The sequence below is a fragment of the Balaenoptera acutorostrata genome, chromosome 4 (genome assembly GCF_949987535.1).
Source record: "Balaenoptera acutorostrata chromosome 4, mBalAcu1.1, whole genome shotgun sequence".
Classification (NCBI taxonomy): domain Eukaryota; kingdom Metazoa; phylum Chordata; class Mammalia; order Artiodactyla; family Balaenopteridae; genus Balaenoptera; species Balaenoptera acutorostrata.
In genome coordinates, this window is record NC_080067.1 from 151,784,354 (window position 1) to 151,806,139 (window position 21,786).

The 21,786-nt window shown below is 47.4% G+C and overlaps 1 protein-coding gene across 12 annotated transcripts in view; it reads left to right on the forward strand.

Moving 5' to 3' along the window:
• Nucleotides 1-21,786, forward strand: part of DIP2A (disco interacting protein 2 homolog A) — a 91,760-nt gene that overhangs the window by 24,508 nt on the left and 45,466 nt on the right. For 10 of the 12 annotated variants that reach the window (XR_009008080.1, XR_009008081.1, XR_009008082.1 and 7 more), the window contains 5 exons: nt 902-1,021; nt 2,134-2,361; nt 6,632-6,766; nt 13,850-13,969; nt 15,100-15,297. Coding sequence is in view for 9 of the 12 variants with exons in the window: in XM_057544881.1 (XP_057400864.1) it covers nt 902-1,021; nt 2,134-2,361; nt 6,632-6,766; nt 13,850-13,969; nt 15,100-15,297 (801 nt within the window). In the remaining 3 variants the exon portion in view is untranslated. The remainder of the gene's footprint in view (nt 1-901; nt 1,022-2,133; nt 2,362-6,631; nt 6,767-13,849; nt 13,970-15,099; nt 15,298-21,786) is intronic. The other 2 variants (XM_057544884.1, XM_057544886.1) reach the window with 2 other exon arrangements.

Here is a 21,786-nt window from a genome sequence, read left to right on the forward strand (position 1 = left end):
TACCCTTGGTGATGTTCCAACTGCCCCATCTTTATGAGCCTTTGGGAGCGTCTCCACATCGGCTCTGGCATTTGGGTCACTGGGCCATGTACTTGTTGGCTGTTAGGATGCAATGCTCCAGGCTCCCGTGTGCTCCCTGCCCCCACCCTAGAATCCACCGTGTCTCAGGGTGCTTGCAGTGAGGATGGTGCTTTAAGACCACAGGCTGGGTGGTAGGGATGCTTGTTGCTATCGGGCTTGTCATCATTCCTAGACATTCTTAGGGACAGAGGTAAGACATACTATTTAAAGCTAAAATGCCACGTGTGTTCACGCTGATAATTTCCACTCAGATTCAGGACTGCAGGGTTTTCCCTCACTTCTTTGGTCTCTGTTTGTGTCTCTTCTTTCCCTTACGAGTGTCTTGGTTTCCAGGGAGGGGCGATGGAGTGAGGCCATCAGGCCCCTCTTTGCTCGCTCTCTCACACTTGACCACAAGTGTGGCAGTGTGGCGGGGCCCCATGACCACCAGCAGCAAGACTGCAGGAGAGCCTGCGTTCGCTGTGTGGTTCTGCCGTCCTGGGACTTGTCTGGGGCAGCAGCTTGACGGTCTGACCAGAGGGCTTTAGCGCCACTTGGAGTGGTTTGTGCCACAGTCAGAGCACATTAGGTTCGTGTTTCATTTTATTTTCAGTTTTGGGGATTTCTTCTTTTTGATTTAAATCTGAAAATATTTCCAAAGTCAAATCTACAAGCCGAGAAATATTTATGGAAATCTAGGACCAATGTGTGGGACCCACGTGTAGGCCGAGTTTGTGTTCCTTTTACACTCAGTGAAAACAAATAAAAACGTGGACCATCGTTTTGTTACTTCATAAGGAATCTAGTAACACATGTTTTTGTTGCTGTTCTTTCCGTGCAGATGTTCACACCGAGGCTGTGCAGGCAGCTTTGGCCAAATACAAAGAGAGGAAGATGCCCATGCCTTCCAAGAGGCGCTCCGTCCTCACACACACGTCCGTGGAGGCCTACACACCCCCAGGTACTGGGCAGGGTCACGGTGGCCTGGGAGGGGTTTCCCGTTGGGGCGGCACAGCCTCCGACCGTAGTGAAGAGTGTGTGTGTGTGGGTGGGTGGGTGTAGGCTTGCTTCCTACAGGACATCTGTGTAGATTTTAATGTTTTCACTAAGATGCAGTTTGTGTCTTTTAGTAAAGAGAGGAACCTGGAGAACGTGCTTCGTGGGATGACAGAGTTCCCTGAATTCAGAATTCTAAAATTATTCTCATCTCATTAGCTGTTACTTGTTAAGTTGTTACCAGGCCTTAAATGGGAAAGAATAAGGCTATTTGGAGGGTTTTTTAATTTATTCTGCTATTGTGGTTTTGTTGTCGTGACCATTAGAAATGAAAGCTTTTACGTGGAGTCTCTCTTCAGGATAGTATGTCTTAAGTTTCTTCGAAAACCCTGTCCAGGTGCTTGAGAGCGCGAGGCTGCTGCCGCCTGTCTGGTTATTTAAGTCATGAAATTGGCGACGCGCGTGTTTGGTTTGAAGACATGGTAAAAAACCAAACAAACACACCAGGTCTGCAAGATAAGCGTAGTGTTTTGGTGATGCTTCCTCACTTAAAGAAGAAGTTTATGTTGTTGAAAAAAGTCTTAGAAATGGCCGTCAAATTCTTGTTTCTACTGAAAATAACCATAGATACTACGTTAAAGAACGTACTGATAACTGTGAAACCCATGATAAAATGCAGTCGTGCTGACTGGAGGAAACCAGAACTCACATCAGTTTCCTTGCCCGAGGCGGTGGTCTCAGACAGGGGCTCTTTTCAGAGCTTAGTCACGTCCGCTGAGGGGACGCAGGTGCCCTTGGGGTGGACTTCCGGGGCCCCACAGCACACGCTGAAGCCGTCAGGCTTGGGGCTGGCTGCGCTCCGGGTGTGGTGCCCCGAGACTGAGCCCTCCGGGGGAGCCCGGGGTGAAGCCAGTTCCCGAGTTGCCCCGCGGGGTTCACGGTCGGTCAGACACAGGCCCTTCTGGACGTGCGGGCGCGGCTGTGCAGGGGCCCAGGGCACGGGCCGGCTGGGGCCGGTGGGGACTCCGCCCTGGAGGACGCCCCCCCTCATGCCTGTCCTCATTATTCTGACCACAGACACATCGTCCGCCTCAGAAGATGAGGGCTCTTTACGGCGACCCGGGCGACTCGCCTCCGCTCCGCTCCAGAGCCATCCCAGCGTCGAGCCCTGGCTCGAGCAGGTCACTCAGGGCTCGTCCACCTCCTCCTCCGCCTCCTCCACCTCATCTCACCCGGGAGGGCAGCCTGCCGCCGCGCCCAGCGCCGCCGCCGCGCCCGCAGGCCCCGCGGCCCTCGCCCGCGTAGGTCAGTGCAGCCGCAGGGACCCCTCCAGGCAGGGGAGCCCCCGCGCCCACCCAGACCCACCTTCTCCTTTTCCTACGGAAAATGTCCTTTTGGTGACAGAAGTGGTTCCTGATGCTTCTGTGGTTTGGCAGCCCCAGACCCTGTGGCGTGTGGGCCTCCCCCGGGGTCCCCGATGAGTGCCTGGCGTTTCCGCTCGGGGGGGGGGGTGCCGGCACAGGTGGGCGGTCCCTGACGATCAGGGGGCCTGCCGCCTGCACGTGGTCCCCGCCTTTGCTCCTTCCTTGTGTGTCCAGCTGGAGCCCTCGGTTGTCCCTGCACTGGGCGTCCCAAGGCGGGGCTGGGGCTGCAGCCACCGTCAGGCCTTTCTTCCTCCACATACCAGGGTTAGACAGCCCTCAACCTGAAAAGAGATGTCAGTCAGAGTTCAGTCATACGGGTGCCTAGACCTTTTCCAAGTCACCCAGCCCTTTAAATTTCGTTAACCTTAGTGGCTTCCCTGGTGGCGCAGTGGTTAAGAATCCACCTGCCAGTGCAGGGGACATGGGTTCGAGCCCTGGTACAGGAAGATCCCACATGCCGCAGAGCAGCTAAGCCCATGCACCACAACTACTGAGCCTGCGCTCTAGAACCCATGAGCCACAACTACTGAGCCTGCGCTCTAGAACCCACGAGCCACAACTACTGAGCCTGCGCTCTAGAACCCGCAAGCCACAACTGAGCCCATGCGCCACAGCTACTGAAGCCCATGCGCCACAACTACTGAGCGCACGTGCCACAACTACTAAAGCCCGTGCACCTAGAGCCCGTGCTCCACAACAAGAGAAACCACCACAATGAGAAGCCCGCGCACCGCAGTGAGGAGTAGCCCCTGCTCAACGCAGTTAGAGAAAGCCCGCGCACAGCAATGAAGACCCAACGCAGCCAAAAATAAACAAATAAATAAATAAATAAATAAATAACATTAATCTTGGAAAGGAAAACATTGCAACCTTTTCACCATTTAAAGTCATTTTTTTAAAAGCCAAACCAGTAACGCAGCTGGCATGCAAAGGCCACGTGCGTTCTTGAGCGAGCACCTTAAAAAAGGGTACTTCTCAGATGGTGCATCAGTATTGCTGGGGTCATCCGAACACCCTCTCCTTCCAGCTGTGGAGGGAAGAGCTAAGTCGCGTGATTGCAGCCTGCCTGAGACCACACAGCTGGCTGTGCTGGAGCCAGGGCTGGCCCACAGTTTTCTGATTCCTGTTCATTTTCTTTGCTGTTAGCTGCTGTTCTGCTAAAACCAACATGGTGCATCAGAGGTGTGCCCATGACTGGCCAGTGTTTTGGGTGGGCTCCCAGTGGGTTAACTCCCCCAGGCAGGCCCGGGTCTCAGGTGCTGAGCTGCTTTCATGTAAGATCTCGGTCCTTTGGCTGGACTGGGCATTGTAAGTGACCGACGTCTTCCATCTCTGGCCTCTGTGGGCCCATCAGGGACGCTCTTTGTTTGTTATTGGCTGTGTCACTGCAGACGTCTGCACGTTTCTGTGGAGCTCATGCCGTGAGTCTTGGGTGAGAACTCACGACGCCTTGACCTGCTTCCGGCATGTGGAGGAGCCTCTAAGACCGCCGGGGTCGGGCTGTCAGGACTGTCCTGGGGAGTTTGCTTTACGAGAAAAGGCTCCTTTGGAAACAGCCTGCCAGGATTGTTTTGGTAGCTTTCCTGGGGGTCCTAAAATGGCTGGTGGTTATAGCCCACCTGTCCTCAACGGGGGTTTACAGTGGAGAGCTTGAAAACAGCTTGAGATGGATATATTTTCCTGTTTGTCACGGCGATTTCACATTTTGGAAATACACAGGTACCTCCAGTGTGAGGAAAACGGTAGCGTTTGAATGTTCTCTTGGCTTAGTTCAGCTTCCCGAAGCTCTCTTCTGCGTTCGACGGTGAGGGGAATAGGGCAGAGTTTGCGTGTATTAGCCGTTGCCGAGCTGTCGTAAACACGGCTTCCTGGTGGGTTAGAAATAGAAGCATATTTAGCATGAAAAACTGACCACAGTTCAAAATGTTTAAGCAGACAGCCCTCGACTCCCCAGGGTTGTGGGGTGTTTTGAACGTAAGATGTGTTTGAGTGGGCGTCTCCATCCCCGAAAGGCCCTGGCTGTAAAGACTTCCAAGGCGGGTTTGTCACCTCTGTGGGTGGAGGACTCCTGATTGTGCAGGTGTGGCTGACACTGCTCTTCTCGCATCCTGCTTGCCTGGCCTCACGTGCACGTCGTGTGATTAGTTCTAGTAGATTCTAAACATCTTAACTCAGGCTCTGCTTAATACCTCACTGTTGTTTGTAACCTGCATATGCTACCTGTTTGACCTGAATTTTTAAATCTGAAAAATACTCCATTTCCCTCTCCGTGTTATAAAAACCATCCTTTGTTTTAGTTTCTGACACTAGAGAATTCTTCAATTTGGGCTAAGGAAAGAAGTATAGAAAGAAGATGACTATAAAAAATTGGAGGCAGAAAATGTTAGGTAAAGGTAATTAAAAATATATGTCATTTTCAGTTTTGGGTTAGGAAAATCATATACATAAAACATTTGGACACGAATTAAATACCTATGTTTAAAAGCAGTACATTTAACTACAGTAGTTCAGTTTTGTTTTGTTGTAAATTAATTTATTTATTTTTGGCTGCGTTGGGTCGTCATTGCTGCACGTGGGCTTTCTCTACTTGCGGCGAGCGGGGGCTACTCTTCATTGTGGTGCGCGGGCTTCTCATTGCGGTGGCTTCTCTTGTTGCGGAGCATGGGCTCTAGGCACGTGGACTTCAGTAGTTGTGGCATGCGGGCTCAGTAGTTGTGGCTCGTGGGCTCTAGAGCACAGGCTCAGTAGTTGTGGCGCACGGGCTTAGTTGCTCCGCGGCATGTGGGATCTTCCCGGACCAGGGCTCGAACCCGTGTCCCCTGCACTGGCAGGTGGATTCTTAACCACTGCACCACCAGTAAGTCCTAGTAGTTCATTTTTATTTTGAGTGTAGTTTGCTTATTTTTATGCAGCTATTTAAGAAACTACTTGGTAGTTGAGATTACCATTTGTACCTTTTTTCATTAATAACTGTTAAAATCACTGGGTTTTTTTTGCTAGATTCGGAAGGGCGGGGAAATTTCTTTTTAAACTGAAGAACTTTATGATAAGCATACTTTAAAATGCTAATTTCATTAATATCAAGCTTTTTCAAGGGTTGTGAAAACTCTTGTCAAAAAGTTAGGTTTTTCTAAGTGGTGTTTTCTGCTATGTTAAGAGTGAGTTTGTGTTTTTCTTCCACATAATTTCATCTTTCTACATATTTTTTAAAATTCTTAGATTGCATACTGCCTAGGTTATGAAATGATAGATAAATGATTGGCATTAAAAAAATTTTAAGTATCAAAGTGCCATCTATGATGGTGGGAGCATTCATTTGAAGACTAAAGAGATTACAGATCAGTATCGATTCTCAAGAGTGGACGAGCGTCACGCTAGGTCCAGACTCGGTACTTCCCTGGTGGAAGGCTTGGTTGTAGCAGAGATGCTATAGCAGCTCTCAGCCAACCAGTATCCGAACAGATAAAAATGCCCTACAGTGAAAATGAAACCCAGAGTCGACATTCAGACAGTGGAAGGAGTGACTTTAAACATTTTCTGTATCTGACATGGTTTGTCTTTAAATGTGACATTAATACATTCTGCCTTAAGAAGCTGATTGCAGCCTCTTAATAGTGGGACTTTTGAACTGGCAGTAGGGATAGTTTTTAATCTGTGTAGGTTTATTCTGTGAAGACTGTGAAGGTTTGTGTCTGCATGACAGCCAACTTGCCTTTTGGGGGCGTGGGGGTAGTTTATAGAAGCCTGGCAATTTTTCTCATAACACAATGAAAAATGTTCCAACAACAATTGATTTAAAATGTGTTTCTGCTTCATTGAGGGAGATTTCTAAGTAAAACCTCATTAGGCCGTTGGGAAAGGCGAGTTCCCTGCACCGTCTCTGTGCCGTAGTTGGTGGTTCTGGTCTAGTTGCCTCTCAGAACTGGACGGCCACATGCACACAGTGCTGTCGGGCCATGTCTGGAGTTCAGAGTTCACAGGATCCGATGTGCCTTGGTCAACCAGAAAAACAAAATGAGTCAGAATGCCCCGTGCCTTGCTTAGAGCTCAGCTAGTGAAGCTTCAGCTGAATGGGGTTTAAACAGCAGCTTAAGGTTAGTGCTCTTCTGAATTAACAGCACCTTTATTCTGGGTTTGTTTTTCAAAAGCAGATCTGCACTCTGCCCCTCCCGATGTCACCACGGGCCTCGCACAGCATCAGCACGCCTCCTGTGAGCGTCCACAGCTGGCTTCCGCGACAGGAGTCCCTCGGGGGGGCAGCGGGCGCGCCCTAGAGACGGCAGGTGGTGAGCAGCCCCTCTTCCTGCTTTTGAGACAGTAGAGCACAGGTGTTGCACCTCACCTTGGTGTCTTCGGTTTAGCAAACCTGAGCCAGTCATCAGGTATCTTCCTGGTGCATTTAAACTGCCCGTGTGTATATCTTGCGGAGAAATAATCAGGAATAGCTTCGGAATTGGTCAAATGGGGAAAGAGGGGAGTAGGGAGGAGAAAGCCTTCACATTCAGACGCCCAGAGTTTGGATCTACGGTACTGTGGGAAAATGAGAAGCTGGGGAAGTTTCCTTTCGTGGACCCAGTAGGACGAGCGCAGCCCCGCCTGGGACAGCAACCCCTGCAGTCTCCCTGCTCAGCAGCCTGTGCTCAGTGCAGCCGTGGCCGGGCTGTCCCACGCGCAGGCCCCGAGATGTCAGCATGAGTCTCGTCTCCTCATTTGTACTATTTCCTTTTGAAACAGTTTCCAGTTATCTTTTATCAGAATCACATGGAGTTTTCCTTCCAATGTGCCAAATTTGAGTTGCAGAAAAATCCAGAGTATCTCAGGAGTGTTTTATACTCCTGAGCAGTCGGTCAGATTTTGTTGAGGTCTTTCAGCTCCTTGTTCAGGTGCAAGAGGAGAAACTGAGTCAACATGAAGCAGGCTTTACATTTGTTAGATAGGTTTTAAAATTTTTAATTTGTTATTCTTTATATTTAAATTTTCTTTTTTAAAATATTTATTTATATTTTGGCTGCGTGGGGACTTAGTTGTGGCACGTGGGATCTTTCGTTGCAGCGCGCGGTGCGCGGGCTTCTCTGTAGTTGCGTCTCGCGGGCTTAGTTGCCCCGTGGCCTGTGGGATCTTAGTTCCCCGACCAGGGATCGAACCGGCATTCCCTGCATTGCAAGACGGATTCTTAACCACTGGACCACCAGGGAAGTCCCTATTTAAAATATTTTAAGAACTTGGTTGAGGTATAAATGACATTATCTACTGCACATATTAACGTGTGTAATTTTATCAGCTTTAAGAGACGTGTACACCGTGACACCCCCACTGCAGCCAGCACACCCAGCGCTCCTGGAGGCTTCCTTCCTTGTGCGCCTTTGTAATAGCTCCTTGCTGCCCTTTTTGGCTTCCCTCAGGCAACCGCTGATTTACTTCCTGACACTATAGATTAGTTTGCACTTTCTAGGATTTTATATAAATAGAATCACCCAGCATTTACTCTTTTTTGTCTGGCCTCTGCCACTCTGCAAAATTATTTCGAAATTCATCCATGTTCTTGCATGTATCAACAGTTCATTCCCTTTCTTGATCTATTTCATCCTACAGATGCACACTAGTTTATCTTTTTACCTCCTGACGGATGTTTGGGGTGTTTCCAGTTTTTGGCTATTAGAGGTAAAGCTGCTGCTGTGACTATTCCTTTACAAGTCTTTGTGTGGGTATATCCATTCATTTATTTTGGGTCAATACCTAGGAGTAGGATAGCTGGATCATATAGCAGGTTTATGTTTTAGCTTTTTAAGAAATTGCCAAACTGATTTCCCAAGTGGTTGTACCATTTTACATCCCCACCGTTAGTGATAAGAGTCCCCGTTCCTCCACATCATTGCCGAGAATTGGTATTGTCGGTTTTTAAATTTTAACCGTCCTAATAGGTGTGTAGAGGTATCTCATTATAGTTTTAATTTGCATCTCCCTAATGACTGATGATGTTTAGCATCTTTTCATGTGCTTATTTGCCATCTATATATCTTTTTAGAAGTCTGTTCCAATCTTTTGCTTACTTTTTAAATTGTGCTGTTTGTTATCTTACTAAGTTTTGAGAGTTCTTTATATAATCTGGATACAAGTTCTTTATCAGGTTTATAAATTGTACTTTCTCCCAGTCTATGGCTTGTGTTTTCATTCTCTTAATAGTGCCTTTCAGAGAGCAGAAGTTTTTAGTTTTGATGAAGTCCAGTTTACCATTTTTTGCTTTCATGGATACTATTTTTGTGTCATATCTGAGATATATTTTCCTAACCCGAGGTCATAAAGGTTTTCTCCTATAATTTTATAGTTTTATGTTTTATGTTTAGGTGTATGATTCATTTTGAGTTAAGTCTAATATCAGTGCAAGGTATGAACCTAAGTTCCCTTTTCTGTATATGGATGTCCAGTTGTTCTAGGATCATGTAATACAAAGACCCTTCTTTCCCTATCCAGTTTATTTGGCATCTTTAGTGAAGATCGGTGGACCGCATATGAGAGAAGCCTATTTCTGGGCTCTATATGCTGTTCCACTGCTTTGTCTGTCCTTATACCGATACCACACTGTCATGATTATATTTGTATATGGGGGGGGTTTATATGTGGTTTTATAATAAATCTTGAAATTGTGTACTGTAGTTTGTCTTCAGCTCTTCTTTTCATTTAAAAAATTGCCTTAGCTATTCCAGCTCCTTTGTATCTTAATATATAGTTTAAAATCAGTTTGTTAACTTCTACCAGAATTCCTACTGGGTTTTTTTTTTTTTAATTTTTATTTATTTATTTATTTATTTATTTGGCTGTGTTGGGTCTTCGTTTCTGTGCGAGGGCTTCCTCTAGCTGCGGCAAGCGGGGGCCACTCTTCATCGCGGTGCGCGGGCCTCTCACTATCGTGGCCTCTCTTGTTGCGGAGCACAGGCTCCAGATGCGCAGGCTCAGTGGTTGTGGCTCACGGGCCTAGTTGCTCCGCGGCATGTGGGATCTTCCCAGACCAGGGCTCGAACCCGTGTCCCCTGCATTGGCAGACGGATTCTCAACCACTGCACCACCAGGGAAGCCCCCTACTGGGTTTTGAGTGGTACTTCACTGACTCTCTAGATCAATTCGGAGAGAATTGGCATCTTAACAATACCGTATGTTTCAATTGATAAATACGGTATATCTCTCCATTTACTTAGCTCTTTAAAAAGTTTTTTCAGCACTGTTTTGTAGCTTTCAGTCTACAGGTATTGCACATATTTTGTTAAAATTATCTCAGAATAGGGACTTCCCTGGTGGCGCAGCAGTGAAGACTCTGCGCTCCCAATGCAGGGAGCCCGGGTTCGATCCCTGCCACAACTAAAGGAGCCCGCGAGCCGCAACAAAGGAGCCTTCCTGCCGCAACTAAGGAGCCCACCTGCCACAACCAAGACCGGGTGCAACCAAATAAATAAATATTTTAAAAATGTGTACATTAAAAAAAAATTATCTCAAAATACGTTATATTTTTTGATGCTTTTATTGTACAAATGGTATTTAAATTTTTTTCCAGTTTATTGCTCATCTGTAGAAACATAGTCGGTTCTTGTATGTTGACCTTACATTAATTCCAATAGTCTTTTTGGTAGATTCTGTAAGATTTCTACATGTATGATCATATTGTCTATGAATACCATTTTACTTTTCTTTCCAAATTGTTTGCCTGTAGGAACAGTTAGTTTCCTGGCTTTATTGCAGTGTCTAGGACTTCTAGTAACATCAGTTAGAAATGTCAAGAGTGGACACAACTTGCCTCGTTTCCCATTTTAGGGGAAAGCATCCACTTTTCAATTTTTAATTGTGGTGTTAGCCATGGGTTTTTCATAGATGCTCTTCATCAGGTTGGGGACATTCCTTTTTTTCCCCTAGTTTTCTGAAAATTTTTATCATGATTTTTGTTAAATGATTTTTAAAATGTATTAAACTCATCACATGGTTTTTCTTTCATAGTTTGTTAATATAGTACATTTCATTGACTGATTTTTGAAGATAAAGCCAAAGGTATGTTCTCAAGATAAACCCCACTTGGTTATGGTGCATTACCTCTCTTACATATCGTGGATTTGATTTACTAATATTTTGTTAAGGATTTGTGTCTATGTTTGAGATAAATACTGGTCTGGGAATTTTGTCTGGTTTTGGTATCAAGATAATACTCACCTCAAATGAACTGAGCAGTGTTCCTTCCTCTTCTGTTCTCGCGTCAGTTTTGTGTCTTTGGAGGAGTTTGTCCGTCTCGCCTCCGCTCCGCAGGTTCCCTCGTTGTCGTGGGTGGGTGTGGGGCCTGCGGTGCTGTCCTGCCTGGTCCTGACACCAGCAGTTAGGGTCTCCTCACTCTTCATCTTAATCGTTCTAGCTAGAGAGTTCACTGGATTTTGTTTTTCTTTCAAAGAACCAGTTTTAGTGTAATTGTTTTTCTCTATTGCTTATCTTTTTTCCTATTGCATTTATTTCTACTCATATATATTACTTCTTTCCTTCTACTTACTTTGGCTTTCCTTTGCTCTTCTTTTTCCAGTTTCTTTTTTTTAAATCCAGCATGTGTTTATCGGGATGCTTTTCCGTTCGTCTTGATTCAGGGTGCTTTCAGCTGCTGCCGCGCCTGCCCCTCCCACCTCGTCTGCTGCTTTCGTGATGGCAGAGACGGTGCCACGGCCCCGAGTATTTACTCTCTGGCCCTTTAAGAAAAAGTTTGCCAACTCCTAGTACAGGAAAATAAGCAGAAGATACAGACAGTTCACAAACAGAGGTGTAAAAGTAGTTCTTACACATGATGTTCGTTCAGCCTTTTTCGCAATTGGAGAAATACACATTGTTGGTGGGAATGCAAAGCAGGTCAGCCTCTCTGGAGGAGCAGTTGGTAAGATCTGTGTCTGTACTTCCATTTGGACCCAGCAGCGCCAGTGTAGGAGTTTACCCTGAATGCACACCTCCAAAAATAAGGAAACACATGCACACGAGGTCGTTCATCGCAGCACTGTCTGTACCTCCAAAATATTGGGAAGTACCTACTATCCAAGCCTCTCAAATTGGTTGAATAAACCTGGTACATTCACACTGTGGCAGACCGTGCAGCTGTCAGGAATAGCGAGAAGACCTTTATGACCTGGAATGAGGTGCTTTTCCAGGAGACATTAAGTGAAAAGGCAAAGAGTAACGGAACGTTTATAGTACATCACCTTTTGTGTGAGAAATAGGAAAATAAAGCAAGCATAAGCCTACTATCTCTGTAGAAGGAAATGCAGGAAGGATTAGCGAGAAAGCAGTGGGCTGGTTCAACCCACAGGTGCATGGGGTGGGGTGTGCAGAAGGACTTTAGGAGGGAGTGACATTTCTTTGAGTTTATCTTTTTATATAGTTGTGATTTTTAGAAGTACGTTCTACACATTCAAAACATAAACTTAATGGATAGAAGGAAGGGAAAAACCCTAAAACTGAAAGGAATTGTAAATAAACAAACCTGATTGTATTTCTAAGAACTGCGTAGCCACCGTAAGGAGGGTGAGGGGAGAGAGCTGACAGAGGTCAGTGATGGACACAGCACCCTCGGTCCTGGACGAGGCTGTGTAGGAAGCACAGCAAACCAATTCTGAACTCTTGTTCGTAGCTTTGTTCCTGTAGTGGTTTGGGTACAACAGTTGGAACTGATTCTGTATCTGTGATAGCACTGAGCGAAGGTGTTGGTGTTGGGAGCCAGGGTTCTCGCTGCAGACGAAAGGCACCCAGACGTGGAGCACAGCACGAGGGGCCCTGGCATGGACTCGGGGCTCTAGGATAGAGACCTGTATCTGTTACGCGGCCCGTGTGCACATGTGTATTGTATGTGTAGGGGGGTGTGCGTATCCATGGATACATACGTGTGCACGTGCACAGCATACTTTCTTAGCTCCGTGTGCTGGAAGAAGAAAGACACGGAGCGGTAGCAGTGGGCACACCGAGGCGCCAGGTCTTGGTCTTCAGTACCTTTCCCTCAGGAGAACCAGGAAGGAAGGAAGGAAGTCAGGTGTCAGGGGTAAATGTCAGTGGACTGCTCAAGCTGGAAAATAATTTGGCAACCGTTGCAGTAAACCTTGCCTCTGGCAGAATGACCAGTGGCTGTTAAATGGAGGGAGAGAGCTGTATGAAGATCACGGTACTCGTGAGGTCCTGAAGTGTCTCCTCTCACACTCTTATTAGAGGCACAAGCAAAAACTAATACCGACAGTGGAGCACTGGACGGCACGTTGCCCGGGTGACAGAATCCTGTGTCTCCCTGAGGGTAGGTGGGTGTCCCGTGGGTCTGGACGTGATACTCAGGTACTGCTTCAGCCAGAAATGCAGCATCTGACTCGAATCCTGAGAAAAGCTCAAGCAAATGCAGGATGAGGTATGTGCTACTTAATGATGGAAAGAACTGGACTCTTTCAAAGTGCTGGTGTTGTCAAGGACAGAGGAGACTGCTGGCCAGTGAGTGCAGCTCTCGATCGCTGGCCCAGCCCTGGAGGACGGAGGCGCCAGCTGCCTCGCGGTGCACGGGCGTGGCTGGGGCTCCAGGCCTTGCGCTCGCCTCCTCTGCCAGCGCGCCTGCTTGTGTTCCCACGTGCCTTTTCCTCCGAGCGCTTGTCACCGAGGCTGGTGCCCTGTTCCACCAGCACATGTGTGTATTTCTGCTGGTTTTTGTGCAGCAGACGGTGACCAGTTTGAGGGCAGACTCTTACCTGTCTTGGCTGGCTTTACATCTCCCGGAACGGCGTTCCTTGATAATTATGGAGGACACCAGAGAGCTTTTAGCTTATGTGGGTTATATCTCTGTATATTTACCATATTAGAAATTAAAACGAACGATTTTTAAAAATATTCATTAACTCATTTAAAAATAACAATAATAAACTAATTATCTCTTAACATAAGTAGCACATTTTTATGAAAGCAGTTCGAATACAACGAGATGCCATGGGAAGGGTAGGCTTGTCTGCTGCGGTTGCCGGTCTCTCGTAGCTGGCGAGAGAGCAGCTTCTGGGTGGGTTCCATCTGCTGGGCGTGTGGCCTCTGGAAACCTCCACTGTGCGCGTGTGAGAGAGGAGAGGGAAGGAGCAAATGGCATCTATAACATGACCCCTGAAGGGGTCTCGGGCACCCCCAGGGGTCCCTGGGCCACTCTGAAAACCGCTAGCTTAGAACAAGTTCTGGTTCCTGGAAGGCATTCAGTAAACGTTTGTCAGATGAACTAATAAATTCCAAAATGGCCATTTGAGGGGGCCAGCGCTTGGCTGGATTTCCAAGTTCCGACACGCTCACGCGGGTGGTGTCTGGACCTGGGTTCCGCATCCAGCCTCAGCACTCTCTTCCCGTGGCAGGTGTCCCCGTGAGCAGCAGAGTGTCCTCCAAGATCCAGCAGCTTCTTAACACCCTGAAGAAACCAAAGCGCCCTCCCCTGAAGGAGTTCTTCGTGGATGATTTTGAGGAGCTGTTGGAAGGTGAGCGTCCCAACTCCGGCCCCTGGTTTGTGCGGACAGGGCGGCCGTCACATCTGAGGACGCAGGCAGACGTCCTTCCTGCGTGGGTCACACCCAGACTCTGTGCTCATCGTGTGTGGTGGGACCTCAGCGTCACACACGACCTCGGGCTCTGTGTCAGCAGCTCGTAGGTAAGAGACAGCGTCTCTCTGTGCCTCTGGTCCGGTGGTTAGTACTTGGTAAGAATACATCTAAGATTTCATTTTACTTCCATGATTTAAATTTTTATTTAAACTTTAAATCTGAAATACTTGTCTTCCCGTGGTTTTATTTATTTATTTATTTTCCCCTTGGTTTTAAAGTATTATATCTTTAGCAAAGTTTGGGCTCTTTTTCAGGATTTTAGCCTCTCATATATGAATGATACATATTTAGAGAAAAAGAATATAGACTTATTTTTTTTAATTACCAAGAAACAGAAAGGAGTATAAATCTGTAGAAAAGTAAGAGAAGTGAAGCCCCGTACAAGATAGCAGCGTGTGACGTGTGGCTGGGGCCTCGGGGCACCCGGCCGCCCCCTGCCCCCGGCCTTGCACCTCTGCTGTGCGGTAGTCCCACAGACCAGCTCTGGTGTCTCCTCCCACTTGGGGATTCGACATGGCTGTTAGGGCACGTCTGTGTAATCAGATCACGACTTTCAAATTCAGAGTTCAATGCTATGAATGCTTTTTAGGAAGTCTTTCTTACATTTGGGCAAATCTTGATGACATATCCACTGGAAACGTAATAGATTTTACTTTATTTTTTTCTTTCAACGTGGTTTGAGCGCCTAAACTGAAGTGGTGATTCTACTCTCATCCTTTATAAGTGGGGACACCTGCTTCTCAGGTGCCTTCCGGATGAAAGCCTGGGGGTCGTTGTAATCCTGGGGTTACAGTAGCCAGGATTCATCTTGATCCATGACTAGCTCTCTTTCCATCCTTGCTCAGTTGGTCTGTGACTGTTACAACGATAGGGAAATCTAAACAAATCATGGTAGCCTTCTTGCAACTGGTATTTGTAAAGAAGAAAAGTGTAACATGTGAATGCCTGGCGGCAGTGTGCGCCTGCTTCTGTGAAATGCTGCTTTTCACATGCGGTTTTGCTTGTAGTGCAGCAACCAGATCCAAGTCAGCCGAAGCCTGAGGGCGGCCAGATGGCAGTGCTGGAAGGGGAGCTGCTGGCCGTGGGCAGCACCTGGCCACCGTCGCTGCTGGCCGCCTTGCAGCAGTGGGGCACCACGCAGCCCAAAGCCCCGTGCCTGACCGCCCTGGATACCACGGGGAAGGCCGTCTACACCCTCACCTACGGCAAGTGTCGACAGAAAGCAGCTGGGCGCTGGCTAGCTGTGAAATGTTACATGTCATACAACACAGACGTGCAGCTTGAGGAACATGAGAGAACAGATTCCTGACAAGCTGACACAACTGGCAGGGAAACAGAACCTCGCCTCCCCCGGGGGTCCCTCCCGGGCCACTGCCCTTCCCCCACCGGGGGACCGCTCCCTGCCTGGTGGTTTCGGGAGTTCACATCTGTGTGTGCATTTCTGAACAGTGGAGTTTAGTTTTGTGTCGTTCTGAACTTTGGACAAACGGCGTCAAGCAGTATGTGTGTTTTGTGTTTGGCGTCTTTTGGTTCCATTCTACGTGCTTATGTAACACGAATCGCGTGCATTTGGCTGGATGTGTTTTCACGGAGCACTCGGCCCCGAGGCACTTCTGGCCCCCAGGCCGGCGTCCCCCACAGCCGAGGCCAGTGCCCTGCTGACCGCTGGGTGTGAGCCAGTCCGAGGTGCTCTGGGCTGCGTCTTGCTCAGCGCTGTCTGAGGTTCACCTCTGTGCTGTGTGCTGTGTGGTCAGTTCATTCTCGTTGATGGACGGTATCTCATCGTGAGAATGCGCCACGGCCAACGTCTGAGCTCAGCGGTAGGTGGGCGTCTGGGTTGTGTCTGCTCCGGGGCTGCTGCGTGTCGGGCTGTTGCGAATGTTCTCTGTGGGTCTGAGGTGGATGTGTAGGCGTTCGTGCTGCTGTGGGCGTAGGACTCGCACGTCAAGCTTCAGGACGAGCTGGCGAGCCATTTCCAGCCCCCAGCCCCGGGGAGGAGTCCCAGCGCTGGATACTGACTGTTCCCGTTCGCCTGCCTGGCGGGAGCATCGTGGTGTCCAGTGCCCGGTGCTGAGGGTGCTTCTAATGTGCGTACTGGCTGCTTGAACGCCTCCTTCTATGAAGTACCCAGATCTTTGGGTCATTTTTCTGTTCGATTGCTAATGCTTTTTATGTTTCAGATACACCTTTTGTCCAGTACATGTTTTGCAAATATCTTCTTCCACCCTTTGCACTGCCTTTTAACACTTTTAATTGTGGCTTTAGATGGATAAGAAGCCTTAACCTAATTAGTCTAATTTATCTGTTTTTCCCCTTTTTTGTGCCTTCTGTTCTGTGTAGGAAGTCTTTGCCAGACCTAAGGTCACAAAGGCATTCTCCTCCTCCGAGACTTCTTCTGAAGACTTCGTTCTGCTTTTCACACTTAGCGTTATGATCCATCTACGGTTTAGTTTTGTGTGTGGTATGAACTTGGACTCATTTTCTCTCCTCTGAATGGAATTGACCCACTATCATTTGTTGAGAAGCAGCCCTTCCCCCAGATACGGCTTTGTCATCCGTCAGGTGAAAACTGTACTTGTGGGTCTGTTCTCTTCACCATCCGTGCCTCCTGAGTTACTGGAGCTTTATGAGTCTGTGTTGGATGTCAGTCCTCCAGCTCTGTGATTGCTCCTCAAGATTTCCTTGACTATTCTTGGCCCTTTACATTTCCAAGTAAACTTTTTTTTAAAAATTTATTTATTTAATTTATTTATTTTTGGCTGCGTTGGGTCTTCGTTGCTGCATGCGGGGTTTCTCTAGTTGTGGCAAGCGGGGGCTACTTGGCTACTCTTTGTTGCGATGCGCAGACTTCTCATTGCGGTCGCTTCTCTTGTTGCGGAGCACGGACTCTAGGTGCGTGGGCTTCAGTAGTTGTGGCACGTGGGCTCAGTAGTTGTGGCTCACAGGCTCTAGAACGCAGACTCAGTAATTGTGGCGCACAGGCTTTGTTGCTCCGTGGCATGTAGGATCTTCCCGGACCAGGGCTCGAACCTGTGTCCCCTGCGTTGGCAGGCGGATTCTTAACCACTGCGCCACCAGGGAAGCCCTCCAAGTAAACTTTAGAATCGGCTTGTCCATTTCCAGAAAAAAATCCTGCTGGGGTGTTGATTGGCACTGCACTGAACCCATAGTCCAACTTGAGGCAAATAGGTGTTGTTGCAGTTATGGGATCTTCCAGCTCATGACCCTGGAATATCCCGCCTTTGAAGGCCTGCTTTAGTTTCTCTCAGTGAAGTTTTATGCTTTTGAGTCCGGGAGTCTTGAGCTTCTTTCGTTAGATTTATTCCTATTGTAATGGAATGATTAAATTTTTTCTACTCAATTGTTGCTTGTAAATAGAAATGCAATTGATCTTTTAAATTGTGACTTTGTATCTAGTGATCTTGTTAAAGTGACATATTAATTCTTTTTGGTCTATTAACGAGTAGTTTTGGACATCCTGTGCACAAGTTGAGCCCCTGTGAGCAATGGCCTTTCTAGTTCTCACACCTTCGGTTTCTGTTCTTGTCTCACTGCACAGGCTGGAACCGCCGGTGCGGTGTGAATCCTTCTGTGTCTCAGGTGGAAAGCAATTGGTCTTGAAGTACGCTGTTTACTGTAGCTTTTTTGCTTGTTTTATGGTAGAAATTCTTTGTTGTAATGAAGTTCTGTTTCTGGTTTGCTGAAAGTTTCGCATCATGGATTGGCTTTTTCTGCTTCATCGGGATGACCATACAGTTTCTCTGCCCTTCTCCACGAATTTGATGAATTACATTGATTAATTTTCAAATGTTAAGCAGCCCTTGCATTCCTGGAATAAATCCTACTTGGCCAAGATATCTTTTCAATACATGCCTGGATTCTAGTTGCCAGTATGCTGTTTGCGGTCTTCGCACCTCTGCTCGTTAGAGAGATGGCTCTGTAACTCTTAAAGAAAGGCGCTCGCTGCGCACTCATGAGTGTGTTTTGCTGACAGCCTCCCCCTGGAATTCAGCTTCCGGGTGCGGGTTACACGAGGCCTGTGTTGCGCTCAGCACAGACTTCCCTTGCGAGGGAGCCTGCGGGGACTGCGGCCGGACGGCGTCGCCCGCATCCCGCCGTCCCCCACTTCCCGGGAGCCCTTCTCATCGCCCGCATCCGCCGTCCGCCACTTCCCGGGAGCCCTTCTCGTGCCTGCATCCCGCCGTCCCCCGCATCTCGCCGTCCCCCGCATCTCGCCGTCGCCCACATCCCGCCGTCCCCCGCTTCCCGGGAGCCCTTCTCGTAGCTCGCTCCGCCTCCGTGCTTCCTGAAGACCCCAGCCTGTGGTCCTTCTCTCCTTGTCTTGCGTTTTAAGTCTGTAGCCGCTACACCCGTAAGACACCACTCACTACTCTTGCTTTTTAAGTCAGGAGTCGTACTGTTTTTTCTTTCCTTTGTGGAATGTTCCTTCCTGCCACCCCGCGTTTCCCACTGTAACCTCTCCTGCTGGCGGTGGGACTGCCCGCATCTTCCTTTGTGAAGGTGGTCAGGCATCTGTCAGCACTCTGAAGACTTCGTGGTATCCTTTGAGGAGTGAGATGCCAGATTATTGCTGCTCTCTGGATGAGGATGTGTCTTTTTCCCTGTGATGGCTTTTTGGCTTTGGCTTGCATCTGTCTTACTGTGATGTACATATTTAGCTGTTATATTCTTTGAAAGTTTCCTGCTTGGGGTCCACAGGGCTTCTTAGATCAATGGAATGGTATCTTTCATCAGTTTTTGGAAAATTATAGCCATAATTTCTTGATATAGTGCTTCTTCCCCATTTCTCTCTCTTATCCTCCTGGGACTCTGATTACATTTATATTAATACCTTTTCTGAGTCCCACGTGCCTTTTTTATATTTTGCATTCTTTTTTAAAAAATTAATTAATTGATTAATTTTGACTGCGTCGGGCCTTAGTTGCAGCATGCGGGATCTTTCGTTGTGGCGTGTGGGCTCTTCGTTGCAGCCCACAGGCTTCTCTCTAGTTGTGGCACGTGGGCTCTCTGGTTGTGGCATGCCGGCTCAGTAGTTGTGGCACGCAGGCTTAGTTGCCCTGTGGCATGTGGGATCTTAGTTCCCCAACCAGGGACTGAACCGGCGTCCCCTGCATTGCAAGACCGATTCTTAACCACTGGACCACCAGGGAAGTCCCATGGCATCCTTTTTATATATATACTTCAGTTTGGAGATTTTCTGTTTTCCTTTATTCACATTTTCTAAAACTGGTGTGTTCTGTGTGACCCTTTCCTCTGGTGGGGGGGGTCCCCAACCATGGGTTTTGTCTTATGTGGTGACTTTGGGGCTCTGCCTGGCCTTTCAGAGGTTTCCACCCGCTGTGCATGGCCCCGAGATTCAGCAGGCTCTTCTTGAAGCCCCGGCCTCCGCGCCCCAGCAGCAGCACTCCGAGGGGCACAAGGCCGTGAGATGTTCGTCTCCTGTGGGCGCCAGACGCTAAGCCCCGCCCCCAGCTTTTGTAAGAACAGCTGCAGAAGGTCAGTTCACCTCCCAAGGGTTTCCCCAGGGGTCTTAACTCCTCTAGTTGTCTTTGCTGCCTCCGACAGATGGTTTTGCATTTTATCCAGTTTTAAGTCATTTTGGGTGGGCGTCCTGGTCTGCCACCACTGCTCTTTCCTGCTTGGAAGCAGAGTCTCAGACCTTTATGCTTTTAAGATTCATCTGTATTATTGTGTATAGTTGTAGCTCATTCATTTCTGTTGAGGAATGAATATTGAATATTTCAGAATATATGTCTGCATTATACTGTTGATGGACTTCTGGGACATTTCCAGTTTTGAGTGTTACAGACAGTGCTACCGGGAACATTCCAGTGTGTGCTACCTGGTGTGTAAGCGTGCATTTTTGTAGGGTATATACTTAGGAGAGGAGGTGCTAGCTAGTTCTGGGATTGTGACATCTTTACATTTATCAGATAATTCCAGACTTTTCCAGTTTGCACTTAACTGGTCAGTGTTATGAGTCCCACCTTCTCCCTGTCATTGGCAGGCTTATTAATTTTGGCTAATGTGGTGAGAATATGGTGACAGTCGTTGTGGTGCTAATTTGCATTTTCCTGATGACTGAGTAGGTTGAGATTTTTTCCTGTTTTTGATCATTTGGGTTTTCTCTTTTGTTACGTGTTGTTGAATCTTTTGCACATTTTTATACAGGGTTATTTGCGGGCGTTTTGTGTGTTCTGGATGCCAGTCCTTGGCGGCGGCTTACTGTGAGCCCTGGCCGCTCACAGCTCTGCAGCAGGCTTCCCTCCTCCCGTCCTGGGCTCTAGCACTGCTGTTCTCCCACCCACGTTTAGACCTGCCGCCCACCCGGAGGGAGTTTAGTTTGTGTGTGTGGTGTGGGCCTGGGCTCGGGGTCAGTTCTTCAGGAAAGATGGCAGGCAGCTGTCCCGTTCTTGTCCCCTCCATGCTACCCGTGTTGTAACTGGAGTTGTCCACATGGGGGTGAGTCTGTTTGGGGTTCTTTGTTTTATCACGTTGATTTATATTCTACCCTTACGCCAATAGCACGCTCTTTTTTTTTTTTTTAAAGATTTTTTTGATGTGGACAGTTTTTAAAGTCTTTATTGAATTTGTTACAGTGTTGCTCCTGTTTTATGTTTTGGTTTTTTGGCTGCGAGGCATGTGGGATCTTAGCTCCCGGACCAGGTATCGAACCCTCACCCCCTGCATTGGAAGGCGAAGTCTTAACCACTGGACTGCAGGGAAGTCCCAGCCGAGCTCTCTGAATTGCTGTCGCTTTATAAGAGTCTTGACGTCCACTGAGAAAGTCTTCCTGTCTTGTCTCCTTTTTCCAGAGCGTCGTGGCTTCTCTGGCCCTGGTATTTCAGTGTCAGTTTGTGTCAGGTGCCACAGACACACCTGTTGAGGTTTTGGTTATCGTTGCCTTGAGCAGTTTGAGGAGAATTAGCACGTTTGCATTACGGTGCCTTCTAGCAAATGGACATAATAGGTTCCTCCGTTCATTCAGATCTTTTTCAACCTCAGTACTGTTTTATAAGTTTCTGGGGGGAGACTTTGCATATTTTTGGTAACACATATTCTTAGATATTTGGCATGTTTATTTAAATCTTACTATAAATAGTATCATTAACATTTTTATTTACTGTTTATCGATGGCACATAGATATTAAATGCTATTTGCGTATTGCTGTTATGTCTGATAGCCTTACTGATTTCAGTTATGGGATTCATATGTGCAGTCACGTCTTCTGCAAATAATGACGGTTTTGTTTCTTATTGTTTTACCTTCTCTGCCCCTTGCACCCCAGTTGCATTGGCTGAGACTTTGAGTGAAAAGGCAGTTGTCCTTGACTTGCTCCTCCTCTCTGAGGGAAGGCTTTCAGTATCTGACCATTAATGAGGATACCTCCTGTGGAATTTTTAAAGATGACTTTTAACAGTCGCATTAAGGAAGTTTCCTTTCATCCCAAATTTAAGAAGGATTTTTAAAATCCTGAATGATAAATTATTTTAGTTTTTTTCACCTTTATTCTGTTAACGTGGCAAATTATGTTGATTTTCTGTTAAACCTCTTTGCATTGTTGCAGAGAGGTCATGATGCATTTTTCTTTTTATAAATATCTGGATTCAGTTTGGAAATCTTTATGTGTTACAGTTACAGTTATTAATATCTTGAGTTGACCTTTCTATTT